Below are 23,043 nucleotides of genomic sequence, written 5' to 3'. Positions count from 1 at the left end.
GGAAGGTGGAAGGAGAGAAAGGTGGAACGGTGCAAGGTGGAAGGTGGAAAGTGCAAGGAGGAAAGTGGAAGGAGGAAGGGGGAAGGAGGACGGGGGAAGGTGCAAGGAGGAAGGCGGAAGGACCAAGGGGAAGGTGGAAAGTGGAAGGTGGAAGGAGAAAGGTGGAAGGTGACTCCAGAGAAAAAAGTGTAAGCAGTTAGAAAAGAGTTTGGTTCTGGAGCCGAGAATTCACATGCGGATGCAGTGGTGACGAGTGGCCACTAGAGGGCAGCAGGGGCGCTGGCGCGGGGTCTCCGGCTGTATTAGATCCCGTGCATTGCTCTGAACCTTCCTTTCCCTGAGCCTCGGGTCCAGCAGGGAGGAATCTCCGTGTGCAGGCAGGGCAAGGACCCCCCTAAAGTAAGAAGAGGGGGTGCACAGAGCTCTGCCAGGGGTCAGCCTGCCATGGGTCCCAGCTCACCCCAGACCTGCCCACTGCCCCCCTCCCAAGGTACATGCCGAGTCCCAGGGGGGTGAGTGGCACTTGCAGCAGTCGTATGTGGGGTTGCAGGGTGCCCACTGCGGGACCTGATGCGCTCACTCCGATGGACGTAAAGCCCCCGACCGAAAGAATGAAGTAACCGTGATGGAGCCGGTATCTGTCCCGGGCTCCAGAATCAGAGCAGCCGCGTCCAGGGGGTGAGTACGGGCAGCTGGAGGAAGGGGGCGGCATGGTACTGTACAGAGGGGTGCAGGGGGGCTGGTTGGTACTGTGCAGGGGGTGGCATGTTACTATATTGGGGTACTGCATGGCACTGTATAGGGGGTGCAGTGGGGCTGCATGGTATTGTGCAGGGGGGCTGCATGGTACTGTACAGTGGGGTGACATGGCACTGTATGAGGGTGGTGGTATGGTACTGTACAGGGGTGCACGGGGGCTGCATGGCACTGTATAGGGGGTGCAGTGGGGCTGCATGGTACTGTACAGTGGGGTGACATGGTACTGTATGAGGGTGGTGGTATGGTACTGTACAGGGGTGCACGGGGGCTGCATGGCACTGTATAGGGGGTGCAGTGGGTTGGCATGTTACTGTATGAGGGTGCTGCATGGTACTGTACAGGGGGTGCAGTGGGGCTGCATGGTACTGTGCAGGGGGGTGACATGGCACTGTATGAGGGTGGTGGTATTGTACTGTACAGAGGGGCAGATGGTACTGTACGCGGGCTGCATGATACTATACGGGGGTTCACGGGGGTGGCATGTTACTGTACGGGGGTGCAGGAGGGGTGGGCTGCATAGTACTGTACAGGGGAGACAGGAGCTGGCATGGTACTTTACAGGGGGGCGGCAAGGTACTATACTGGGGTGCAGGGGGTGCTGCCAGGTACTTTTCAGGAGCCAATGGGGGGGCTGTATGATACTGTGCAGGGGGGGCTGTATGATACTGTGCAGGGGGGGCTGTATGGTACTGTACATGGGGTGCAGCGACGGACGGCATGGTACTGTACAGGGGGTGCATGGGGGGCAGCATGGTACTGTACAGGGGATGCATGGGGGGCAGCATGGTACTGTACAGGGGATGCATGGGGGGCTGCATGGTACTGTACAGGTGGTGTAGGGGGGATGGAATGGAACTGTACGGGAGGTGTGCATGGGGGCAGCATGGTACTGTACAGGGGGGTCCACAGGGGACTGCAGTGTGTGGGATCCAGGCTAAGGGGATGACTGGGACCTATGATGTAAGGCTTGTGCTTAAGATACCTACTGAATGCCCATGTATAGGGATGTCATGTGTATAGGATCCCTACTGAATGTCTTTTCTCTAGTACATATTATGTATATGTGATCCCTACTAATGCCCTTTTTACAGTGGATGTCATGTATAAGATCCCTACTGAGTGTCCCTTTTTACAGTGGATGTCATGTATGAGATCCCTACCTATTGCATCCTATTTTGTGTGCACTTATTGAGACCTATGTGTGGTCACGGTGAGTACATAGGATCCATTACAAAGTGCACAGAAGGTCCCTTGTCCATATAGCGCATTAGTGTATGTCACATGTATAGGAACCCACTGAACATTTCTTGCACTAATAGTGTGTGGTATAAGGTGTGTGCATTGTTCCTTACAGACTGCACTAATACACATATTATGTGTTATCTGTGTATTGTATACCCCCTGTATGCACTCATTAGGACCCCTGTATAGTGACGGTGTATGCAAAGGACCACCTACTATGTACTCCTTACATATAGCATCCGCAGGACCACGTGCGTCCTATATGTAATATGTATAGGATTCTTTACTGTATGTGATGTCGGTAATAGCACCCAGAGCACTCACCGGGATCATAGTTAGGATCCTTTTATCCGTATCCCTTACAGACTGCACCCATTGGACCAGATGTGTAGTGTATTTGTGCCCTCGTATAGCTCGTGTGCCCTCGTATAGCTCGTGTGCCCTCGTATAGCTCGCGTGCGCGTGCCCTCGTATAGCTCGTGTGCCCTCGTATAGCTCGTGTGCGCGTGCCCTCGTGTGCACGTGCCCTCGTATAGCCCGTGTGCGCGTGCCCTCGTATAGCTCGTGTGCGCGTGCCCTCGTGTAGCTCGTGTGCCTTCATATAGCGCGTGTCTGTGTGCTAGCCTTCCTATAGCATGTGTGCTCGCTTTCCTATAGCTTGTGTGTGTGCTCTCTCCTATAGCGTGTGTGCTCTCTCCTATAGCGTGTGTGCTCTCTCCTATAGCGTGTGTGCTCTCTCCTATAGCGTGTGTGTGCTCTCTCCTATAGCGTGTGTGTGCTCTCTCCTATAGCGTGTGTGTGCTCTCTCCTATAGCGTGTGTGTGCTCTCTCCTATAGCGTGTGTGTGCTCTCTCCTATAGCGTGTGTGTGCTCTCTCCTATAGCGTGTGTGTGCTCTCTCCTATAGCGTGTGTGTGCTCTCTCCTATAGCGTGTGTGTGCTCTCTCCTATAGCGTGTGTGTGCTTGCTCTCCTATAGCGTGTGTGTGCTCTCTCTCCTATAGCGTGTGTGTGCTCGCTCTCCTATAGCGCGTGTGCTCGCTCTCCTATAGCGTGTGTGTGTTCCCTCTTATAGCGTGTGTGTGCTCACTCTCCTATAGCATGTGTACCCTGCTATAGCGTGTGTGCTCGCTCTCTGATAGCACGTGTGTGCTCGCTCTCTGATAGCGCGTGTGCTCGCTCTCTTATAGCGCGCGTGTGCTCGCTCTCTTATAGCGCGCGTGTGCTCGCTCTCTTATAGCGCACGTGTGCTCGCTCTCTTGTAGCGCGCGTGTGCTCGCTCTCTTGTAGCGCGCGTGTGCTCGCTCTCTTGTAGCGCGCGTGTGCTCGCTCTCTTGTAGCGCGCGTGTGCTCGCTCTCTTGTAGCGCGCGTGTGCTCGCTCTCTTGTAGCGCGCGTGTGCTCGCTCTCTTGTAGCGCGCGTGTGCTCGCTCTCTTGTAGCGCGCGTGTGCTCGCTCTCTTGTAGCGCGCGTGTGCTCGCTCTCTTGTAGCGCGCGTGTGCTCGCTCTCTTGTAGCGCGCGTGTGCTCGCTCTCTTGTAGCGCGCGTGTGCTCGCTCTCTTGTAGCGCGCGTGTGCTCGCTCTCCTATAGAGCGTGCTCGCTCTCCTATAGCGTGTGTGTGCTCGCTCTCCTATAGCGTGTGCTCTCCTATAGCGTGTGTGCTCGCTCTCCTATAGCGTGTGCTCGCTCTCCTATAGCGTGTGCTCGCTCTCCTATAGCGTGTGTGCTCGCTCTCCTATAGCGTGTGTGCTCGCTCTCCTATAGCGTGTGTGCTCGCTCTCCTATAGCGTGTGTGCTCGCTCTCCTATAGCGTGTGTGTGCCCTCCTATAGCGTGTGTGTGCCCTCCTATAGCTTGTGTGTGTGCTCGCTCTCCTATAGCGTGTGCTCGCTCTCCTATAGCGTGTGCTCGCTCTCCTATAGCGTGTGCTCGCTCTCCTATAGCGTGTGCTCGCTCTCCTATAGCGTGTGTGTGCCCTCATAGCACCCTTCATACACTATTCTTTTTCAGATTGGAAGAATTAGCGTTTCTGCAAATAAATGCTGAATTCTGAACATTGGGGTCCTCCGCTCTAAACCAGTATAATGTGTGTATAAATGGGCTGAGTGGAAAGCCTGGTATGCGCTCAGTGATACAAGGGATGTCCTGGGGGTGAAATGTCCTGGACACTGGCCCACCCGGCCATATGCAGCAGTATGGGGGGATGCAGCGTACGTGCAGGGTCATGCCATCAATACAAACCCAATCTGAACTCTGGAAATTACCGACACCGCCGGCGAAAAAGTCTCCAACGTAAACATTTCTGCTCTCCGTCCCATGAAGCTTTGAACTCAGTAATCACTTCTGTAGGGAGAAGGATTAACTTTTATACGCGACCAGGCACAAGTTAGTGTTTCCCCCCCCCCCCCATCCCGGCCGGCTTTCCCAGGGGATATCATGGATATCGCCGAGTTTAGTCATTTACCTTCGGGTTCCTATAATTACCCAACAATTAGTTCCCTGTGGATGAGATTAACATTGCGGATCGAGCCCGTGTGAACCGTGCGCCGTCCCAGACGAGACTCCGGGTCCCATATCCTCTTAGTCCTCTAATCCCGTGAATATGAAAAACTCTTGATCCTTCTTACAGTGCGGATAAAGGCTCCCTCGCGCCCCACGTAGCGGTTTCCTGCCGCCTCATAGAGGAGCATTGTGTATATTTTAGGGACAGCTGCTCCTTTCGAGAATTCGGGGATGGCGCTAATCCCAATATATGTAGGATGTGTATATATTTGTATATAAACACAAAAAAAGGAAACCTTAGCGAATGAAATGTGTCTATTCGGCTCCGTCTGCCCCTTGCTGCCGGGTTTGTCCTCGATACTTGGCAACATCGGATGACGGGATGATCTCGACCATAAATTAATGACAAGTGTTTCGCCGACAGGAGGAACACTTAAACCTTAAATTGCACCGCAGGCTGTGCTCCAGGGGGCTCCGGCTCTCAGCCCCCACAGACGGAACAGCAAGTAAGGATCAGTCATTCAACACTTTCCCCGGGTGACACTTTAATCCCTACTGTATATGTCACTGGCAGGAGCTGAAAGTGACGTCCGATGAGGCAAGTGCTCTGCAGATCATCTTTTTTTTGCTCTCCATAGTATATAAATGCAAAAAACGGTTGCGTGTGAGTGTTAATTTCAGGGCATAGATGTAGCAGAGCTCAATATGTCATTTGTCTTTATTATTATTGTTCATTATTATAGCGCCATTTATTCCATGGCGCTTTACAAGTGAAAGAGGGTATATGTACAACAATCATTAACAGTACAAAACAGACTGGTACAGGAGGAGAGAGGACCCTGCCCGCGAGGGCTCAGTCTACAGGAGGAGAGAGGACCCTGCCCGCGAGGGCTCAGTCTACAGGAGGAGAGAGGACCCTGCCCGCGAGGGCTCACAGTCTACAGGAGGAGAGAGACCCTGCCCGCGAGGGCTCACAGCCTACAGGAGGAGAGAGACCCTGCCCGCGAGGGCTCACAGTCTACAGGAGGAGAGAGACCCTGCCCACGAGGGCTCACAGTCTACAGGAGGAGAGACACCCTGCCCGCGAGGGCTCACAGTCTACAGGAGGAGAGACACCCTGCCCGCGAGGGCTCACAGTCTACAGGAGGAGAGAGACCCTGCCCGCGAGGGCTCACAGCCTACAGGAGGAGAGAGACCCTGCCCGCGAGGGCTCACAGCCTACAGGAGGAGAGAGACCCTGCCCACGAGGGCTCACAGTCTACAGGAGGAGAGAGACCCTGCCCGCGAGGGCTCAGTCTACAGGAGGAGAGAGACCCTGCCCACGAGGGCTCACAGTCTACAGGAGGAGAGACACCCTGCCCGCGAGGGCTCACAGTCTACAGGAGGAGAGAGACCCTGCCCGCGAGGGCTCACAGCCTACAGGAGGAGAGAGACCCTGCCCGCGAGGGCTCACAGCCTACAGGAGGAGAGAGACCCTGCCCGCGAGGGCTCACAGTCTACAGGAGGAGAGAGGACCCTGCCCGCGAGGGCTCACAGTCTACAGGAGGAGAGAGGATCCTGCCCGCGAGGGCTCACAGTCTATAGGAGGAGAGAGGATCCTGCCCGCGAGGGCTCAGTCTACAGGAGGAGAGAGGACCCTGCCCGTGAGGGCTCACAGTTTACAGGGAATGGGTGATGGTACAATAGGTGAGGACAGAGCTGGTTGCGCAGTGGTGTGCTGGATTGAGGGCTATTGTAGGTTGTAGCCTTGTTGGAAGAGGTGGGTCTTGAGGTTCCTCTTGAAGCTTTCCACGGTAGGGGAGAGTCTGATAATAATGAACAATATAAGGCACAGACTGGTACAGGAGGAGAGAGGACCCTGCCCACAAGGTCTGTCTATAGGGGATGGGTGAGGATACAGTAGGTGAGGGCAGAGCTGGTCGTGCGGCGCTACAATGGAGTGAGGCAGGATGGGTGAGGATACAGTAGGTGAGGGCAGAGCTGGTCGTGCGGCGCTACAGTGGACTGAGGCAGGATGGGTGAGGATACAGTAGGTGAGGGCAGAGCTGGTCGTGCGGCGCTGCAGTGGACTGAGGCAGGATGGGTGAGGATACAGTAGGTGAGGGCAGAGCTGGTTGTGCGGAGCTGCAGTGGACTGCGGTTATTGCACGTTGTAGGCTTGTCGGAAGGGGTTGGTCTTCAGGTTCCTTTTGAAGGTTTCCACGGAAGGTGAGAGTCTGATGTGTTGAGGTAGAGAGTTCCAGAGTATGGGGGAGGCACAAGAGAAATCTTGTATGTGATTGTAAGAAGAGGGGAGTAGAGAAGGAGATCTTGTGAGGATTGGAGGTTGCGTGCCGGTAGGTACCGGGAGACTAGGTCACAGATGTAGGGAAAAGACAGGTTGTGGATGGCTTTGTATGTCATGGTTAGTGTTTTGAACTGGAGTCTTTGGGTAATGGGAAGCCAGTGAAGGGATTGGCAGAGAGGAGAGACTGGGGAATAGCGAAGGGAGAGGTGGATTAATTGGGCAGCAGAGTTTAGGATAGATTGGAGGGGTGCAAAAGTGTTGGAAGGGAGGCCAGAGAGCAGGAGGTTGCAGTAGTCGAGGCAGGAGATGATGAGGGCATGCACTGTGACGAGGCCAGAAACTAGTGAGGGGAGAGGTGGATTAGTCGGGCCGCAGAGTTTAGGATAGATTGGAGGTGTGTGAGAGTGTTAGAAGGGAGGCCATACAGCAGGAGGTTGCAGTAGTCGAGGCGGGAGATGATGAGGGCATGCACTGTGACGAGTCCGGGAACTAGTGAGGGGAGAGGTTGATATATTTGGGCAGCAGAGGTTAGGATAGATTGGAGGTGTGTGAGAGTGTTAGAAGGGAGGCCATACAGCAGGAGGTTGCAGTAGTCGAGGTGGGAGATGATGAGGGCATGCACTGTGGCGAGGCCAGGAACAAGCGAGGGGACAGGTGGGTTTAATCGGGTCGCAGAGTTTAGGATAGATTGTAGGGGTGCAAGAGTGTTACAAGGGAGGCCAGAGAGCAGGAGGTTGCAGTAGTCCAGGCGGTAGTTGATGAGGGCATGCATTAGTGTTTTTGCTGATTCTTGGTAAAGCTTCCTGCTATGGTGTCTGTAGACCCATGGTCTATATTGAGGTCAGTTTAGTCAATCCCTCGCAGGACCAGCTCCCCATCCGCCTACAGAGCCTCGGAGCTTACACAAATCAGGTTCAGACGTTAATAAGAAACTGGCCCGTCACATCCGTAAAATGTGGACTAAAATAGATTCTTCCTACCTGGGGTCCATGCGGATAAATATACACTCCCATATGACTTTTCCACTGTGCAAATGGCGCCATAAATTTGGATGTAGAAATGGAACTTTATTTCGGCCTAAATACTCGGTGATCCGCCGCCAAGTAAATTTCAGATTTCCATTAAATTTACGCCATAGATTTTATTTTCGGAAGGATCGCCCGCAATGGCGCTTCTGTGATGTAAAATTGCATGGATGAAAATCCGTCACATATACAACCCATGGGTAGACCGCACACTATGCCCGTACATTCGGATATCACACATGACAACCTCAGCTCTGCTACATCCAGATAGGAAGGGAGGGCCGACGGCTCAAACCTCTGCAAGCCCCAGTGATAGCTCCTAATAGTCGCCGGGGAAGATGCGCTGGGTAATTAGCAGACTCCCCACAGCCATGGATCGCACACCTAGACCGGAGGGGATCCCACCTTGTGAAGTGTGCCACACACCCCTACCCCTGCCTGCCCCAACCCCTAGCCACCCACAGGGCAAGGATTAACCCTTCATTCTGGTATGTCGCCAGCCAGCGGACGGATTCCAGGCTGTCATTCATTCCTGACTGCCGTAGTCTGGGGATGAGCCGTGCGTCCTATGGTCCTTACCAGAGTTTTCCATTATTTTTTTTAACTATATCCCTGGTGGGATAGTGGAATTTGTAGTTCACCAGCGTGGGATGTGAGGATGAGGCCTTTACTTTTGCACTGATTGGGTGACGGACAGACAGACTGACGGTGTCCAGATACACAGAGATGACACTTTTATGACTATAGGACTCAGCTCAGTGTATTTTAGCCTATCTGATCCTTCTAGTCCTGGAGATCAGTGTTTGGGAGCTGCCTTTATTAAAATAGCATGCATGATCCACCAAAGAGAATTTATTGGGGGCATGACTGTCACAAATGCAGGATCTCCAGGACAGGAATATTGATGTTTAGGCTAGGTCATCAATATCAGATTAGTAGGGGGGTTCAATTTCCATCAAAAGACTCCTCGGTGCTCCAATGAGACCATCATTCCCATCACTGTAACAGCGCCGCACATTTGGTAGTGGCTGCGCCTGGTATTGCAGTGCGGTTGTAATACCAAGAGCAGCCACTACTAATTGGTTGGTGCTGTTCCTGATAAACAGTAAGGGGGATGTGGCTCCTCTTCATTCGTGGAGGTAGGTTGGACCTCCATCGGTAAGACCAATTTTATGGACCCCAATGATGAGGCCATCAATATCAGATTAGTGGGGGGTCCAGTTTCCGTCAGAAGACACCTCGGTGCTCCAATGAAACCAACATTCCTATTACTGTAACAGCGCCGCACATTTGGTAGTGGCTGCCCCTGGTATTGCAGTGCAGTTGTAATACCAAGAGCAGCCACTACTAATTGGTTGGCGCTGTTCCTGATAAACAATAGGGGGATGTGACTCCTCTTAATTCGTGGAGGTTGGTTGGACCTCCATCGGTAAGACCAATTTTATAGACCCCAATAATGAGGCCATCAATATCAGATTAGTGGGGGGTCCAGTTTCTGGCAGAAGACGCCTCGATGCTCCAATAAGACCATCATTCTCATCACTGTAACAGCGCCGCACATTTGGTGGTGGCTGCCCCTGGTATTGCAGTGCAGTTGTAATACCAGGAGCAGCCACTACTAATTGGTTGGTGCTGTTCCTGATAAACAGTAAGGGGGATGTGGCTCCTCTTCATTCGTGGAGGTAGGTTGGACCTCCATCGGTAAGACCAATTTTATGGACCCCAATGATGAGGCCATCAATATCAGATTAGTGGGGGGTCCAGTTTCCGTCAGAAGACACCTCGGTGCTCCAATGAAACCAACATTCCTATTACTGTAACAGCGCCGCACATTTGGTAGTGGCTGCCCCTGGTATTGCAGTGCAGTTGTAATACCAAGAGCAGCCACTACTAATTGGTTGGCGCTGTTCCTGATAAACAATAGGGGGATGTGACTCCTCTTAATTCGTGGAGGTTGGTTGGACCTCCATCGGTAAGACCAATTTTATAGACCCCAATAATGAGGCCATCAATATCAGATTAGTGGGGGGTCCAGTTTCTGGCAGAAGACGCCTCGATGCTCCAATAAGACCATCATTCTCATCACTGTAACAGCGCCGCACATTTGGTGGTGGCTGCCCCTGGTATTGCAGTGCAGTTGTAATACCAGGAGCAGCCACTACTAATTGGTTGGTGCTGTTCCTGATAAACAGTAAGGGGGATGTGGCTCCTCTTCATTTGTGGAGGTTGGTTGGACCTCCATTAGTAAGAGTTGATGACCAATTTTATGGACCCCAATGACGAGGTCCCTTGTAAAAATCTGCAGTGACCTCGTCTCAGTAGTGATAGCAAAGTAGGGGAAGTATCTATACAATGTGGACATATCGACACCCGGCGCCTGTGTCGTAGAAGGAAGGTTACCCCTATCGCCAGCATAGATTCCTCCTTGATGATACGGATCTTGTTCCTGGAGCCATATTTACTGATCGGCCTTTTGTACGTCCCCCCCATGTTTTGACGTGGATCTAATTATACTTCTTTTTGTCATTTTTTCGACCCGAGGACCCCTGGAATGTTTTTCTGGCTCATGCTGAGACTTGTAGTTGTATAACATACTCTGGGGTCGTATGGGCCAGTAACCTATAGAGCGGCCCGGGCGGTCGCAGGCTATCTGCCTTCCCACGTTATCTCACTGTCCATCCTGAAAGGACACAATGGAGGTCCTTTATGAAGGCCAGGCATGGTGCCAATCTGTATGTCGCCTTTTATTGTTTGCGTGTATATGGGCATTCATGCTATTTGCATGGCCATCGAAAAATGTATATCATATGTCCGCACTGAAAAACCGCTCCAGACACTTATCAAAGCGCATCCCAACCCATGTAGTGGATGTGACCCCATAAGTGCTCGGACATACACCTTTATTAGCTTTTGGATGAACCCCAGTACACACAATACCTCCGTCTACTTGGGAAGGGAATGAGCCGCTGCTATCACCTGTGAGCACTTTTGGGGGGCAATTTCGTATACAATTCTGGAGTTCTATCTATGTATCGGCCATAACAGAGAAGGGGGCTGGCTTTGGGCTTTGCAAAACTATTTCCCTCTCTACAAACAGTGGCCATATCTGATACAATTCTGGGGTACCATCTATGTTTTGGCCATGATAGACAAGGGGGCTGGCTTTTTGGCTTTTCTTATACAATTCTAGGGTTCCATCTATGTATCAACCATTACAGAGAAGGGGGCTGGCTTTGGGCTTTCCAAAACCACTTCCCTCTCTAAACAAACGTGTAACCCCCAGAATTGTATTGGATATTGCCACTTTTTTTTTTTATAGAGGGAAGTGGTTTTGGAAAGTCCAAAGCCAGCCCCCTTCTCTGTAATGGCTGATACATAGATGGAACCCCCAGAATTGTATTGGATATTGCCATCTATGTGTCAGCCTTTACAGAGAAGGGCGCTGGCTTTGGGCTTTACAAAACTACCTCTCTCTCTAAAAAAAATAAAAATAAAAGTTGACCCCCCCAAAATTGTATCGGATGTTGCCGCTTTTTTTTATAGAGGGAAGTGATTTTGGAAAGCCCAAAGCCAGCCCCCATCTCTGTAATGGGTGATACAATTCTGAGGGTTCTATCTATGTATCGGATATTGCCATCTATGTAGCGGCCATTACAGAGAAGGGGGGCTGGCTTTGGGGTTTCCACAACAATTTTCCTCTGTAAAAAAAAAAGTGGCAATATCCGATACAATTCTGGGGTTCCATCTATGTATCGGCCATTACAGAGAAGGGGGCTGGCTTTGGGCTTTCCAAAACCACTTCCCTCTCTAAAAAAAAAAAAAAAAAAAAAAAAAAAAAGTGTAACCCCCAGAATTGTATCGGATATTGCCACTTTTTTATAGAGGGAACTGGTTTTGGAAAGCCCACAGCCAGCCCCCTTCTCTGTAATGGCTGATACAATTCTGTGGGGTTCCATCTATGTATCGGATATTGCCATCTATGCATTGGCCATGACAGAGGAGGGGCTGGCTTTGGGCTTTACTCAACAACTTCCCTCTCTAAAAAAAAAAAGTGGCAATATCCAATACAATTCTGGGGTTCCATCCTTGTATCGGCCATGATAGAGAAGGGGGCTGGCTTTGCAATCAAAATGAGCAGCCAGCCCCCTTCAGACACACAGTTCTGGCCACTCGCTAATAAAGTAATCACCTTTAATACTTTATATTTCTGTTTTTGACCACTTTTTGAGTTGGATGACCCCTTTAATACTTCAGCCTCCAAGGGGTCACGTCACGGCAGCAGGGAGATGAATGAGCTACCAAAGTTGATAGGCATCATGCCTGAGAATCATTACAACATTGCCTCTCAGTGGGTACTGTGGAAGACTGACTGTTTTTTGGCTAAAGAAACAAGAAAAAAAAAACCCATAATATAAAAAACAGATGTTTTAAACAACCACTTTTATGTAATCGACTTTTCAGCTAGTTGTGAAAAAATTGGATGTGTGTTGCAGAACCCCCCTAGATAACCCATAATGGAAAGCCCCTGTAAAAGTGTCGCCCTCTCTATGGAGTCATTTATCTCTTCCTACATGGTCTTATCTATATCTATTTAGAAAGCTCCAACCTCTCCAGGAGGAAAAGAATTGCCATAAATCAATAACCTATACTTAAAGGGGTTGTCCAGGCAAAAAGGTGCTTGTTACCTGGTGTTTGTATTCTGAAAAATATCGAAATTGATCACCTGCTTTCACCTCACTAAACCGCCTATGCAAAAGATGCGATCATCTGTCACGAGTGACGGTCATATGGTTTCTGGCCATAGAAGGTCATAGTGTTTGGCTGTGCAGAATGCTCCCTGACTTTCTATTGTTCCTGCTGTCAGTATTAATTGGTATTCTTCTCTCCTCCTTTTGGACCCAGCAGGAGCCCTCCTTCCACCCAGCTGCTGATTATCAGTATTCTCTTAGTGCTTAAATACCCCTTCCTTGGACTGATGCTGGTGATATTTTCAGTTCACTCAAGTTGAGGTTGCAAGCAGGTGGCTTGTACTCCAACTTTGCTGAACTTCTGCCTGCGTCATCTGTGGCTAAGTAGTTGGTAGTTCATGGTTTTCCCCCTGTGTGTCCTACTTGTGTCTTCTATAGTGTTTAGCGGGGTTGACAAAAAAGCTCATCCCGTCTGTTCCCTTTTTAAGGCCCAGCACTAGGGATACCTAGGCTTGGGTATCTTGCTTGGTGCATAGGTGAGGAACATATCTAGGGTGGTGAGGGACCCCAGAGACCAGCACTAGGGATACCTAGGGTCGGGTATCCTGCTTGGCGCATAGGAGAGGAACCAGTCAAGAGTGGTGAGGGACCCCAGGCACCAGCACTAGGGATACCTAGGGTCGGGTATCTTGCTTGGTGCATAAGTGAGGAACCGATCTAGGGTGGTGAAGGACCTCAGAGACCAACACTAGGGATACCTAGGGTCAGGTATCCTGCTTGGCGCATAGGAGAGGAACCAATCTAGGGTGGTGAGGAACCCCAGGGACCAGCAGTAGGGATACCTAGGGTCAGGTATCCTGCTTGGCGCATAGGAGAGGAACCAATCTAGGGTGGTGAGGGACCCCAGGGACCAGCAGTAGGGATACCTAGGGTCAGGTATCCTGCTTGGCGCATAGGTGCAGAACTTATCTAGGGTGGTGACGGACCCCATAGACCAGCAGTAGGTTTGATGAGAGGTCAACATCTTCCCCTCCCTAGACACAGGGTTTCCCTTCCCTTTTGCCATTCGCTTTCTACTTCCCGTACCTAGCGTGACATCATTATATCACCATTGAACCAGCTATAGGACCGCTGCAGCCTATCACAAGCAACTAAATTCATTGGATGGTTTTCCGATGAAGCAGTACAAGTCACCTGAGCACATCAGTGGTCATGTGCTGCGTTGAACGGGCAGTCATCACTTCCAGTTCCAGCATGGATCATTGATGGCTTACCCTAAATCCATGAGGATGACAACAGGTGAGTATGATTTGGTATATTTTTACGGAATCCAACCCCCAGATAATCAGCACCTTTTGCCCAGTCAACCATTATGTGTCCCAATTAAAAAAATATACCTCTTCTAATGCCAGTCTATACCCTAGCTGGGTGACCAAATCATGGGTGCCCAAGGCTCATTGATGCTAGTGGCAAATGAAGCTAGCCTGTCTGATCCTACAGAACAACTTCTGTAGCACAAGTTACTGAAAATCTATAGGACTTCAATGGGGTGTAGTACGAAGTGTTGTGCTTTTTTAGTGTTATGGTCGATCAGTGCATAATAAGGCAAATATGGCGCTATATACTAAATTTACAGCTGCTGTATCAAAATATGCCGCTCCGAAACGTGTTGAATATAATCACTGGTCAACTTTACAAGTCCTTTGGATTCTTCACGGCAATACGGGTGGTTAACCCTTTTCTCCATCTTCTCCTTTGATGCTCCATACATAGGGGTGACCAGCTTCCATGTCTTAAAGGGGATCTGCCACTTGCCGTAAAGATGTAATTCTTTTAACTGATGTAAATGCCGCTGTTCTCCTGAATCCGGCGTAGTTTTTCTTTTCTTCCTGCGCCTCTCCGTTCCTGAGATATGGCTTTCTCTTTCCTGTATGTAAATCTAGTCTTATCAAGTGGGCGTGGCCCTCACTCTTTTCTTGTGGGCCACACCCCTTTTTCTTAACAGACTAGATTTACATACTGGGAAGAGAGGGCGATATCTCGGGAACGGAGAGGCGCAGGAAGAAAAGAAAAATGGCGCCGGATTCAGGAGAACAGCGGCATTTACACCAAATATAAAGATTACATATTTATGGCAAGTGGTGAGTCCTCCTTAAAGTGCCCTAGAAGCTTAAATGTAGTGTTTTAAAGTAAGATGTGTTGAGATCATGTCTCCAATAGATGGCGATAAGTGGAACTGAAGCCTATCAATCAAAACCAATGTTTGCAGATCAATAAAATCTCATAAAAGCCCCAGGCGTAGTACTTAACCATCGCAGCGATGGTATTTTAAAGCAGTGCAGAGGTGGTCTTAATCCAGTGGGGGTGTCTGTTTGCACTGAAATGAAATACCCCTTAGCTATGTGTAGGAAGCTTTGTGTGACCGCCGCAGGGTATTTACCTTTCACCCCATCCAGCAGTGTCCTCACACACTTCTGGTCATGGCCGTGGGCTATAAATGGTGGGATTGACAGACACAACAGATCTCCGCTTACTACCTAATGTTTGGTAGCCGGTGCTACACAAGGAGCTGGAGTGACACTGAGGTGACACCAGGGTTCAAACTGCGAGCCTCCCACTTCAAAGACCCCCGTGTTTGCCATCAGCCCTCTCCTCCCTTCCACCATCACTGTGTAAAATGTGGCACCATTCCCCGGCTACGTTCTTGTTGCAGCATATTTTCATGAATGAGCGTGTAGGCGTGTGAATAAAGGGCTACAACCTTTTTCTGGTTTCTAGCGTGACCCATTGATTTGCGATTTTTTTTTTTTTTTTTTTTTTTTTTTTTTTTTAAATTTATTTTTTAAATTTTCTTTTTTTTATTTCTTTTTTTATTTATTTTTTATTTTATTTATTTTATGGATATTTTACGCTATTTTGCAATTAAAAAAAAAAATAAAAATGGTTTCTTACAAAGTCTGCGGACGACAGGTCTCCCTGTGTTTGTAGCCCTGGTACAATTCTGTGAGATTATGACGGCTGCTTCAGGATTTTAGAGGTTAATTCCGTTTTTGGATAACTGATTTTTCTCACAAGTCCGACTACCAGGCCCTCCATGCCAGCTGTCATCACCCAGCTGTAAAGCCGTTTTTTGTTGGTTCCTATGTTGCCCTTGTCCCTCCTCAAATTTAGGTCACGGAGATCTTAAGAAGGCGCCTGAAAAAAAAATAATTTGTTTGTTACACAAGTCTAAATGGACTATATAGGACTTTTGAACAGTATAGACTATAGTCTCTGTAGTACAGCGGGGACTGTAGTATGGGGACTGTAGTGTGGAGACTATAATGCAGCGGGGACTGTAGGGCAGCAGGGACTGTAGTATAGGGACTGTAGAACAGCGGGGTCTGTATTATGGGGACTGTATTATGGGGACTGTAGTACAGGGACTGTAGTATAGGGACTGTATTATGGGGACTGTAGTATAGGGACTGTAGTGCAGTGGGGACTGTAGTATGGGACACTAGTGCAGCAGAGACTGTAGTATGGGGACTGTAGTGCAGCGGAGACTGTAGTATGGAGACTGTAGTGCAGCGGGGACTGTAGTATGGAGACTGTAGTGCAGCGGGGACTGTAGTATGGAGACTGTAGTACAGTGGGGACTATAGTATAAGGACTGTAGCATGAGGACTGTAGTACAGAGAGGACTGTAGCACGAGGACTGTAGTACAGCAGGGACTGTAGCATGGGGACTGTAGTACAGCGGGAACTGTAAATATGGGAGCATATAGTCCTATGGGGACTGTAGTACAGCGGGGACTGTAGTACAGCGGAGACTGTAGTACAGCAGGGACTGTAGTACAGCAGGGACTGTAGTACAGCAGGGACTGTAGTACAGCGGGGACTGTAGTACAGCGGAGACTGTAGTACAGCGGAGACTGTAGTACAGCAGGGACTGTAGCATGGGGACTGTAGTACAGCGGGGACTAGTATGGGGCCTGTAGTACAGCGGGGATTGTCGAATGGGGACTGTAGTACAGCGGGGACTAGTATGGGGACTGTAGCACGAGGACTGTAGTACAGCGAGGACTGTAGTATGGGAACTGTAGTACAGCAGGGACTGTAGTATGGGGACTGTAGTACAGCGGGGACTAGTATGGGGACTGTAGTACAGAGGGGACTAGTATGGGGCCTGTAGTACAGCAGGGACAGTCGAATGGGGACTGTAGTACAGCGGGGAATGTCGTATGGGGACTGTAGTACAGCGGGGACTAGTATGGGGACTGTAGTACAGCGGGGACTGTAGTATGGGGACTGTAGTACAGAGGGGACTAGTATGGGGCCTGTAGTACAGCAGGGACAGTCGAATGGGGACTGTAGTACAGCGGGGAATGTCGTATGGGGACTGTAGTACAGCGGGGACTGTAGTATGGGGACTGTAGTACAGCGGGGACTGTAGTATGGGGACTGTAGTACAGCGGGGACTAGTATGGGGACTGTAGTACAGCGGGGACTAGTATGGGGACTGTAGTACAGCGGGGACTAGTATGGGGACTGTAGTACAGCGGGGACTAGTATGGGGACTGTAGTACAGCGGGGACTAGTATGGGGACTGTAGTACAGCGGGGACTGTAGTATGGGGACTGTAGTACAGCGGGGACTGTAGTACAGCGGGGACTGTAATACAGCAGGGACTGTGGCGCGGCGGGGGACTGTAGTACAGCGGGGACTAGTAGTATGGGGACTGTAGTACAGCGGGGACTAGTATGGGGACTGTAGTACAGCGGGGACTAGTATGGGGACTGTAGTACAGCGGGGACTGTAGTATGGGGACTGTAGTACAGCAGGGACTGTGGCGTGGCGGGGGACTGTAGTATGGGGACTGTTGAACGGCAGAAGGATCACAGGCTGGACGGGTTCCTTGTAATTGCAGCTGCACTTGTATGTATACCTAATATTGGATTTTCTTCTTGGCAGGAAGCTTACATACTAGTCAGTTAGCGCTGGTAATTGTGTATAAAAGCTCGTAAAAGTATTTTCCTAATTTTTTAATGTGCCCTGAAGCCACAGTTGACATTTATTTACATCATTTCATTCTCATCACCTTCATATCCAACTTTTTCCATACGATATTAACTTTTTCAGTTTCTTAAAGGAAACGTCAGTAAGATCAACGCCACAAAAACACGTACAGTATATGGGGATTCAAGTATTTAAAAACCAAATCCAGTGACACCTTTCTATCTTTTGACAGATATATAGATGACATTTTTGTTTATATGTAAATGAGACGTTAAGTGCTAGGAGTGGAACAAAGCACTTCCTAAGGGGTGGATTTCCCACCCAACACCAGACTTATCTAGATTGATAGCTGACTGATTTCCATGCCAGACCGTGAGCTATTAGTCAAGCCTAGTACTTGGTGAAAGACCAACCTCAGGAGGCAGAGGCTTGTTAGGTGCTCTGTGATGTCCATAGTACTTAACACTGTAGATCACTAATTGCTCAGGAATGCAGCAACAGATAGAAGATACAAAGGTGTCAAAGGATTTATTAGGAATGCAGCAACAGATAGAAGATACTAATGATTAATCAGGAATGCAGCAACAGATAGAAGATACAAAGGATTTATCTGTTGCTACATTCCTGATAAATCCTTTGTATCTTCTATCTGTTACTGCATTCCTGATAGAAAGGATTTATCAGAAATGCAGCAACATTTAGAAGATACAAAGGATTTTTCAGGAATGCAGCAACAGATAGAAAGGATTTATCTTCGATTTGTTGCATTCCTGAAAAATCCTTTGCATCTTTTATCAGGAATGCAGCAACAGATAAAGATACAAAGGATGTTTCAGGAATGCAGCAACAGATAGAAGATAGAATTTTTCAGGAATGCAGCAACAGATAGAAAATAGGATTTTTCAGGAATGCACCAACAGATAGAAAATAGGATTTTTCAGGAGTGCACCAACAGATAGAAGATAGGATTTTTCAGGAATGCAGCAACAGATCGAAGATAAATGCTTTCTATCTGTTGCTGCATTCCTGAAAAATCCTTTGTGTCTTCTAAATGTTGCTGCATTCCTGATAAATCCTTTCTATCAGGAATGCATGAACAGATAGAAGATTCAAAGGATTCATCAGGAATACAGCAACAGATAGAAGATACAAAGGTGTCAATGAATTTACATTTTGAAGACCAGCATGACCCTATATGCAATTGGGGGGGGGGGGTGCTGATCTATCTGATAGATTCCCTTTAAGGCCCCATGCACATCAGATGAATGTCAGGTGAGCCCGTTTATTTCTACAAGACCATCCTATCGTCCAACGTGAATGGGTGAGAGCTTCCAAAAATAAGATACCCAGCGCCTCTGAATATGTCCGATGTGGACGTCCCTTAGGAAGGATTATCCCCCCCCCCCCCCCCCCCGACCAAGTTTTACTGTGATAGGACCACAGACCTTTCAAGCTGTTTCGGCCGCCATATCTGTTCTCCTTCAACCCCTTGAGAAAAATGAGAGCTAATATTGAGGAGACATGTATGTATGGGGGGAAGGAGTGTTTCTGTTTAGAAAATTCGGAATTTTTAGGTTTAGACATTCAGGATATATCTGGCCTACGTTAGCAGCCTGTCATCAGGCCTCGTGGATCTGGTACCTGTAATGTTCCTGGGGGTAAACGAAGAAGAAGGGGAACATTTGCGTTAGAAGACCCCATATTCCCAACGCGCCTATGACATCACCTGATATTTCCATGCTACGCTCCCGTCTTTCCATTTGCAATATGGAAGCAATATTGTTCGGATGCAGCCGGTGTCCTGTTCGGTTTACACTGATTGACCATGATGGGAATTTTCTATGGATTCCAAACCCGTCGGGAGTGTTGGCCTCATTTGCACATGGCCCCCGCCGGTGTCCGAGGCCTGGTGCTCCCTGCACAGTATTTTAGCTCTGAAGTACAAGCCCCCGAGGCTGTCCCGCTCCTCTGAACTCGGGTCGTCTACATGGAAGAGTCCCCAGATGGAAAGGACTAATAAGGAACTGTTTATGTTTTACCTTAATGTGAAAGCAACGCTGGGAGAAAATGTAAATCACAGAGCACTTTGCGCGGTTACTTGGCAGCCGGCACTTGGAGGGAATTAACAAATTGAGGCCCGGGCTCAGGATGCCTTTTGGCTGTTTATGATGACACAATGCTGTTGCAAAGACTGGAAAAGTGAATGACGGTCCTCCAAAAAGGATTTCATAGGTTTCCTGCTAGCCGTGTTAATATCTCATCCAAGGGCTTCTTCATAAACCCGTCTGATGACTCCCAACTCCCCAGACTCTGACCTTTCATGGTCAAAATGAGTCCAACATCCTTCCCATTTGTGTGACTGTCATCAGGCCATTGTGCAGCCACCTTAACATTTGGCCCCGAGTCATCATTTGTGACTCTTTTTGGACTAGCGGCTGTCACCTGTCACCAAAGGTTCTTCTCCTTCCACTAGGGTTGAGGTTGGAGGAGCGACACCTCTCCCCAAGCTTCGAAGAGTGTCCACTGATCCCTGACACTCATTGAGGCCTTCTGGTACAAAAAGGTTTATTGGAGGGGTCCGTATCTTTGGCTCCCCCAAAAAATGGAGGGTCCCCAACTTGCTGTTCCGACGGGAGCCATGACAGTTGTGTCTGAAGAGGTGTCCATACAAGTGTATATCTCTTCATTCATGACCATGAAAGTTCCAACTTCAGCCAAGCTTATAATTCAGACATATCGATGTCCACCACGAACATTTCTGACCATGGACTACTATATAGATGTAGCAGTAGATAGTGCTAGGATATTAGTGCATCCATTGCACATATAATACTGCCATCAAGTGCTCATATAATACTACCATACTGTGCCCTAATATTAGTTTCCATCTATAGTGAAACCGGTTTGAGAAAAATCACGTTGAAAAGTGAGAAGACCACTTTTGGGGATCATCTCTGAGAAGATGGCCAGTATGTATAATATAAGGTGGAATCTGTGGTCTTCTCTGAGAGGTGGTCGTTTTTAAAAGTTTTCATCCTACAATGCCCATAAAAAAGAGCATATATACCCAAATAATTCCTATATGAATTACACAGATAAGTAGACCATAACAAAGCCATCTTGTAGCACCTAACAAGAATGGCCACCATCATCTACCACTCTTCTATACGATAAGTTGCATTAATTATGCTTAGTACATAACCTCTCAATCAGATTCAAGCATGTCTCCTCTCAAATCTGATTGCAGGTCTCTTCTAAACGTCTCCAGTGTTGGTGTATACTGATCAGGTCTCTTCTCCACGTTCCCAGTGTTGGTGTATACTGGTCAGGTCTCTTCTACATGTTCCCAGTGTTGGTGTATACTGGTAGGGTCTCTTCTACATGTTCCCAGTGTTGGTGTATACTAGTCAGGTCTCTTCTCCACGTTCCCAGTGTTGGTGTATACTGGTCAGGTCTCTTCTAAACATCTCCAGTGTTGGTGTATACTGGTCAGGTGTCTTCTAAACGTCTCCAGTGTTGGTGTATACTGGTCAGGTCTCCTCTCCACGTTCCCAGTGTTGGTGTATACTGGTCAGGTCTCTTCTCCACGTTCCCAGTGTTGGTGTATACTGGTCAGGTCCTTTCTCCACGTTCCCAGTGTTGGTGTATACTGGTCAGGTCTCTTCTCCACGTTCCCAGTGTTGGTGTATACTGGTCAGGTCTCTTCTCCACGTTCTCAGTGTTGGTGTATACTGGTCAGGTCTCTTCTAAACGTCTCCAGTGTTGGTGTATACTGGTCAGGTGTCTTCTAAACGTCTCCAGTGTTGGTGTATACTGGTCAGGTCTCTTCTAAACATCTCCAGTGTTGGTGTATACTGGTCAGGTGTCTTCTAAACGTCTCCAGTGTTGGTGTATACTGGTCAGGTCTCTTCTCCACGTTCCCAGTGTTGGTGTATACTGGTCAGGTCCTTTCTCCACGTTCCCAGTGTTTGTGTATACTGGTCAGGTCTCTTCTCCACGTTCCCAGTGTTGGTGTATACTGGTCAGGTCTCTTCTCCACGTTCTCAGTGTTGGTGTATACTGGTCAGGTCTCTTCTAAACGTCTCCAGTGTTGGTGTATACTGGTCAGGTGTCTTCTAAACGTCTCCAGTGTTGGTGTATACTGGTCAGGTCTCTTCTAAACATCTCCAGTGTTGGTGTATACTGGTCAGGTGTCTTCTAAACGTCTCCAGTGTTGGTGTATACTGGTCAGGTCTCTTCTCCACGTTCCCAGTGTTGGTGTATACTGGTCAGGTCCTTTCTCCACGTTCCCAGTGTTGGTGTATACTGGTCAGGTCTCTTCTCCACGTTCCCAGTGTTGGTGTATACTGGTCAGGTCTCTTCTCCACGTTCTCAGTGTTGGTGTATACTGGTCAGGTCTCTTCTAAACGTCTCCAGTGTTGGTGTATACTGGTCAGGTGTCTTCTAAACGTCTCCAGTGTTGGTGTATACTGGTCAGGTCTCCTCTCCACGTTCCCAGTGTTGGTGTATACTGGTCAGGTCTCTTCTCCACGTCCCCAGTGTTGGTGTATACTGGTCAGGTCTCTTCTAAACGTCTCCAGTGTTGGTGTATACTGGTCAGGTGTCTTCTAAACGTCTCCAGTGTTGGTGTATACTGGTCGGGTCTCTTCTCCACGTTCCCAGTGTTGGTGTATACTGGTCAGGTCTCTTCTCCACGTTCCCAGTGTTGGTGTATACTGGTCAGGTCTCTTATCCACGTTCCCAGTGTTGGTGTATACTGGTCAGGTCTCTTATCCACGTTCCCAGTATACTGGTTGTCTCTTGGGGATGTATACAGCTTTATCTTCTACTCTTCCCACAAGTGTTGCATTGGGTTGAGGTCTGGGGACTGTAGGGATAATCCAGCTCCTCTACTTCATTGTCATTGAACCATTTCTTCTCCAGTCTCGTCGTATGCTTCGGGTCGTTGTCCTCCTGGAACACTATGTCGTTCCTTTCATACCCATCGTGTGTATGAAGTAACTCGTCTTGTAGGACACTCACATATAGCTCAGCTTTGAGACCACTATCCATCTTGGTCAAGTATCCAACGCCTTTGGCTGTGAATCACCCCCATATCATCAGACTTCCTCCACCGAAGTTGACAGTTCCTCCAATTTCTTGATCCGTTGGCCTCTTTTTCCCTTATTTCTTCCACACCCATTTGCCCCCATCAGAGCCGTCTATTGACTTTCGTTCCAAATCACCTGTTTCCGATCTTTTGTCCACTTTTCGTACTTCATTGCCAGCGCTTCTTATGATGATATTGAAATTGAGGTTTCTTCACCTTTTTTCGGGCCACTATTCCAGACTTGTGTAACGTGTGTCTCTCGGTGCTTGCGTGGACGTCTGTGATCTCACTATTATGAAGCACACGAGCTGCCTCCATTGCTGTGTTTGTCACTCCAGATCTGATAGACTTTATGATGAGCCTACTTGTTGACTGGACGTCACCTCTTGGCTTTTGAATGGATGGATGGACTTCATTTCATATTCTTCCATCTGTCATGGCCTCACGTGATGCAGT

At 48.9% G+C, this 23,043-nt stretch overlaps 1 protein-coding gene across 1 annotated transcript in view; it reads left to right on the top strand.

The window, feature by feature from the left end:
- Positions 1-347: 347 nt before the first annotated feature.
- Positions 348-23,043, top strand: part of COL27A1 (collagen type XXVII alpha 1 chain) — a 347,486-nt gene continuing 324,790 nt past the window's right edge. Inside the window, exon 1 of the mRNA XM_075324295.1 lies at positions 348-678. Within this exon, the coding sequence (XP_075180410.1) occupies positions 626-678 (53 nt within the window). The 5' untranslated portion in view covers positions 348-625. The remainder of the gene's footprint in view (positions 679-23,043) is intronic.

This window comes from Anomaloglossus baeobatrachus, chromosome 9 (genome assembly GCF_048569485.1).
Source record: "Anomaloglossus baeobatrachus isolate aAnoBae1 chromosome 9, aAnoBae1.hap1, whole genome shotgun sequence".
Lineage (NCBI taxonomy): Eukaryota > Metazoa > Chordata > Amphibia > Anura > Aromobatidae > Anomaloglossus > Anomaloglossus baeobatrachus.
Note: the sequence above shows the minus strand (reverse complement) of the source record. Positions and strands in the feature narration are given on the sequence as shown.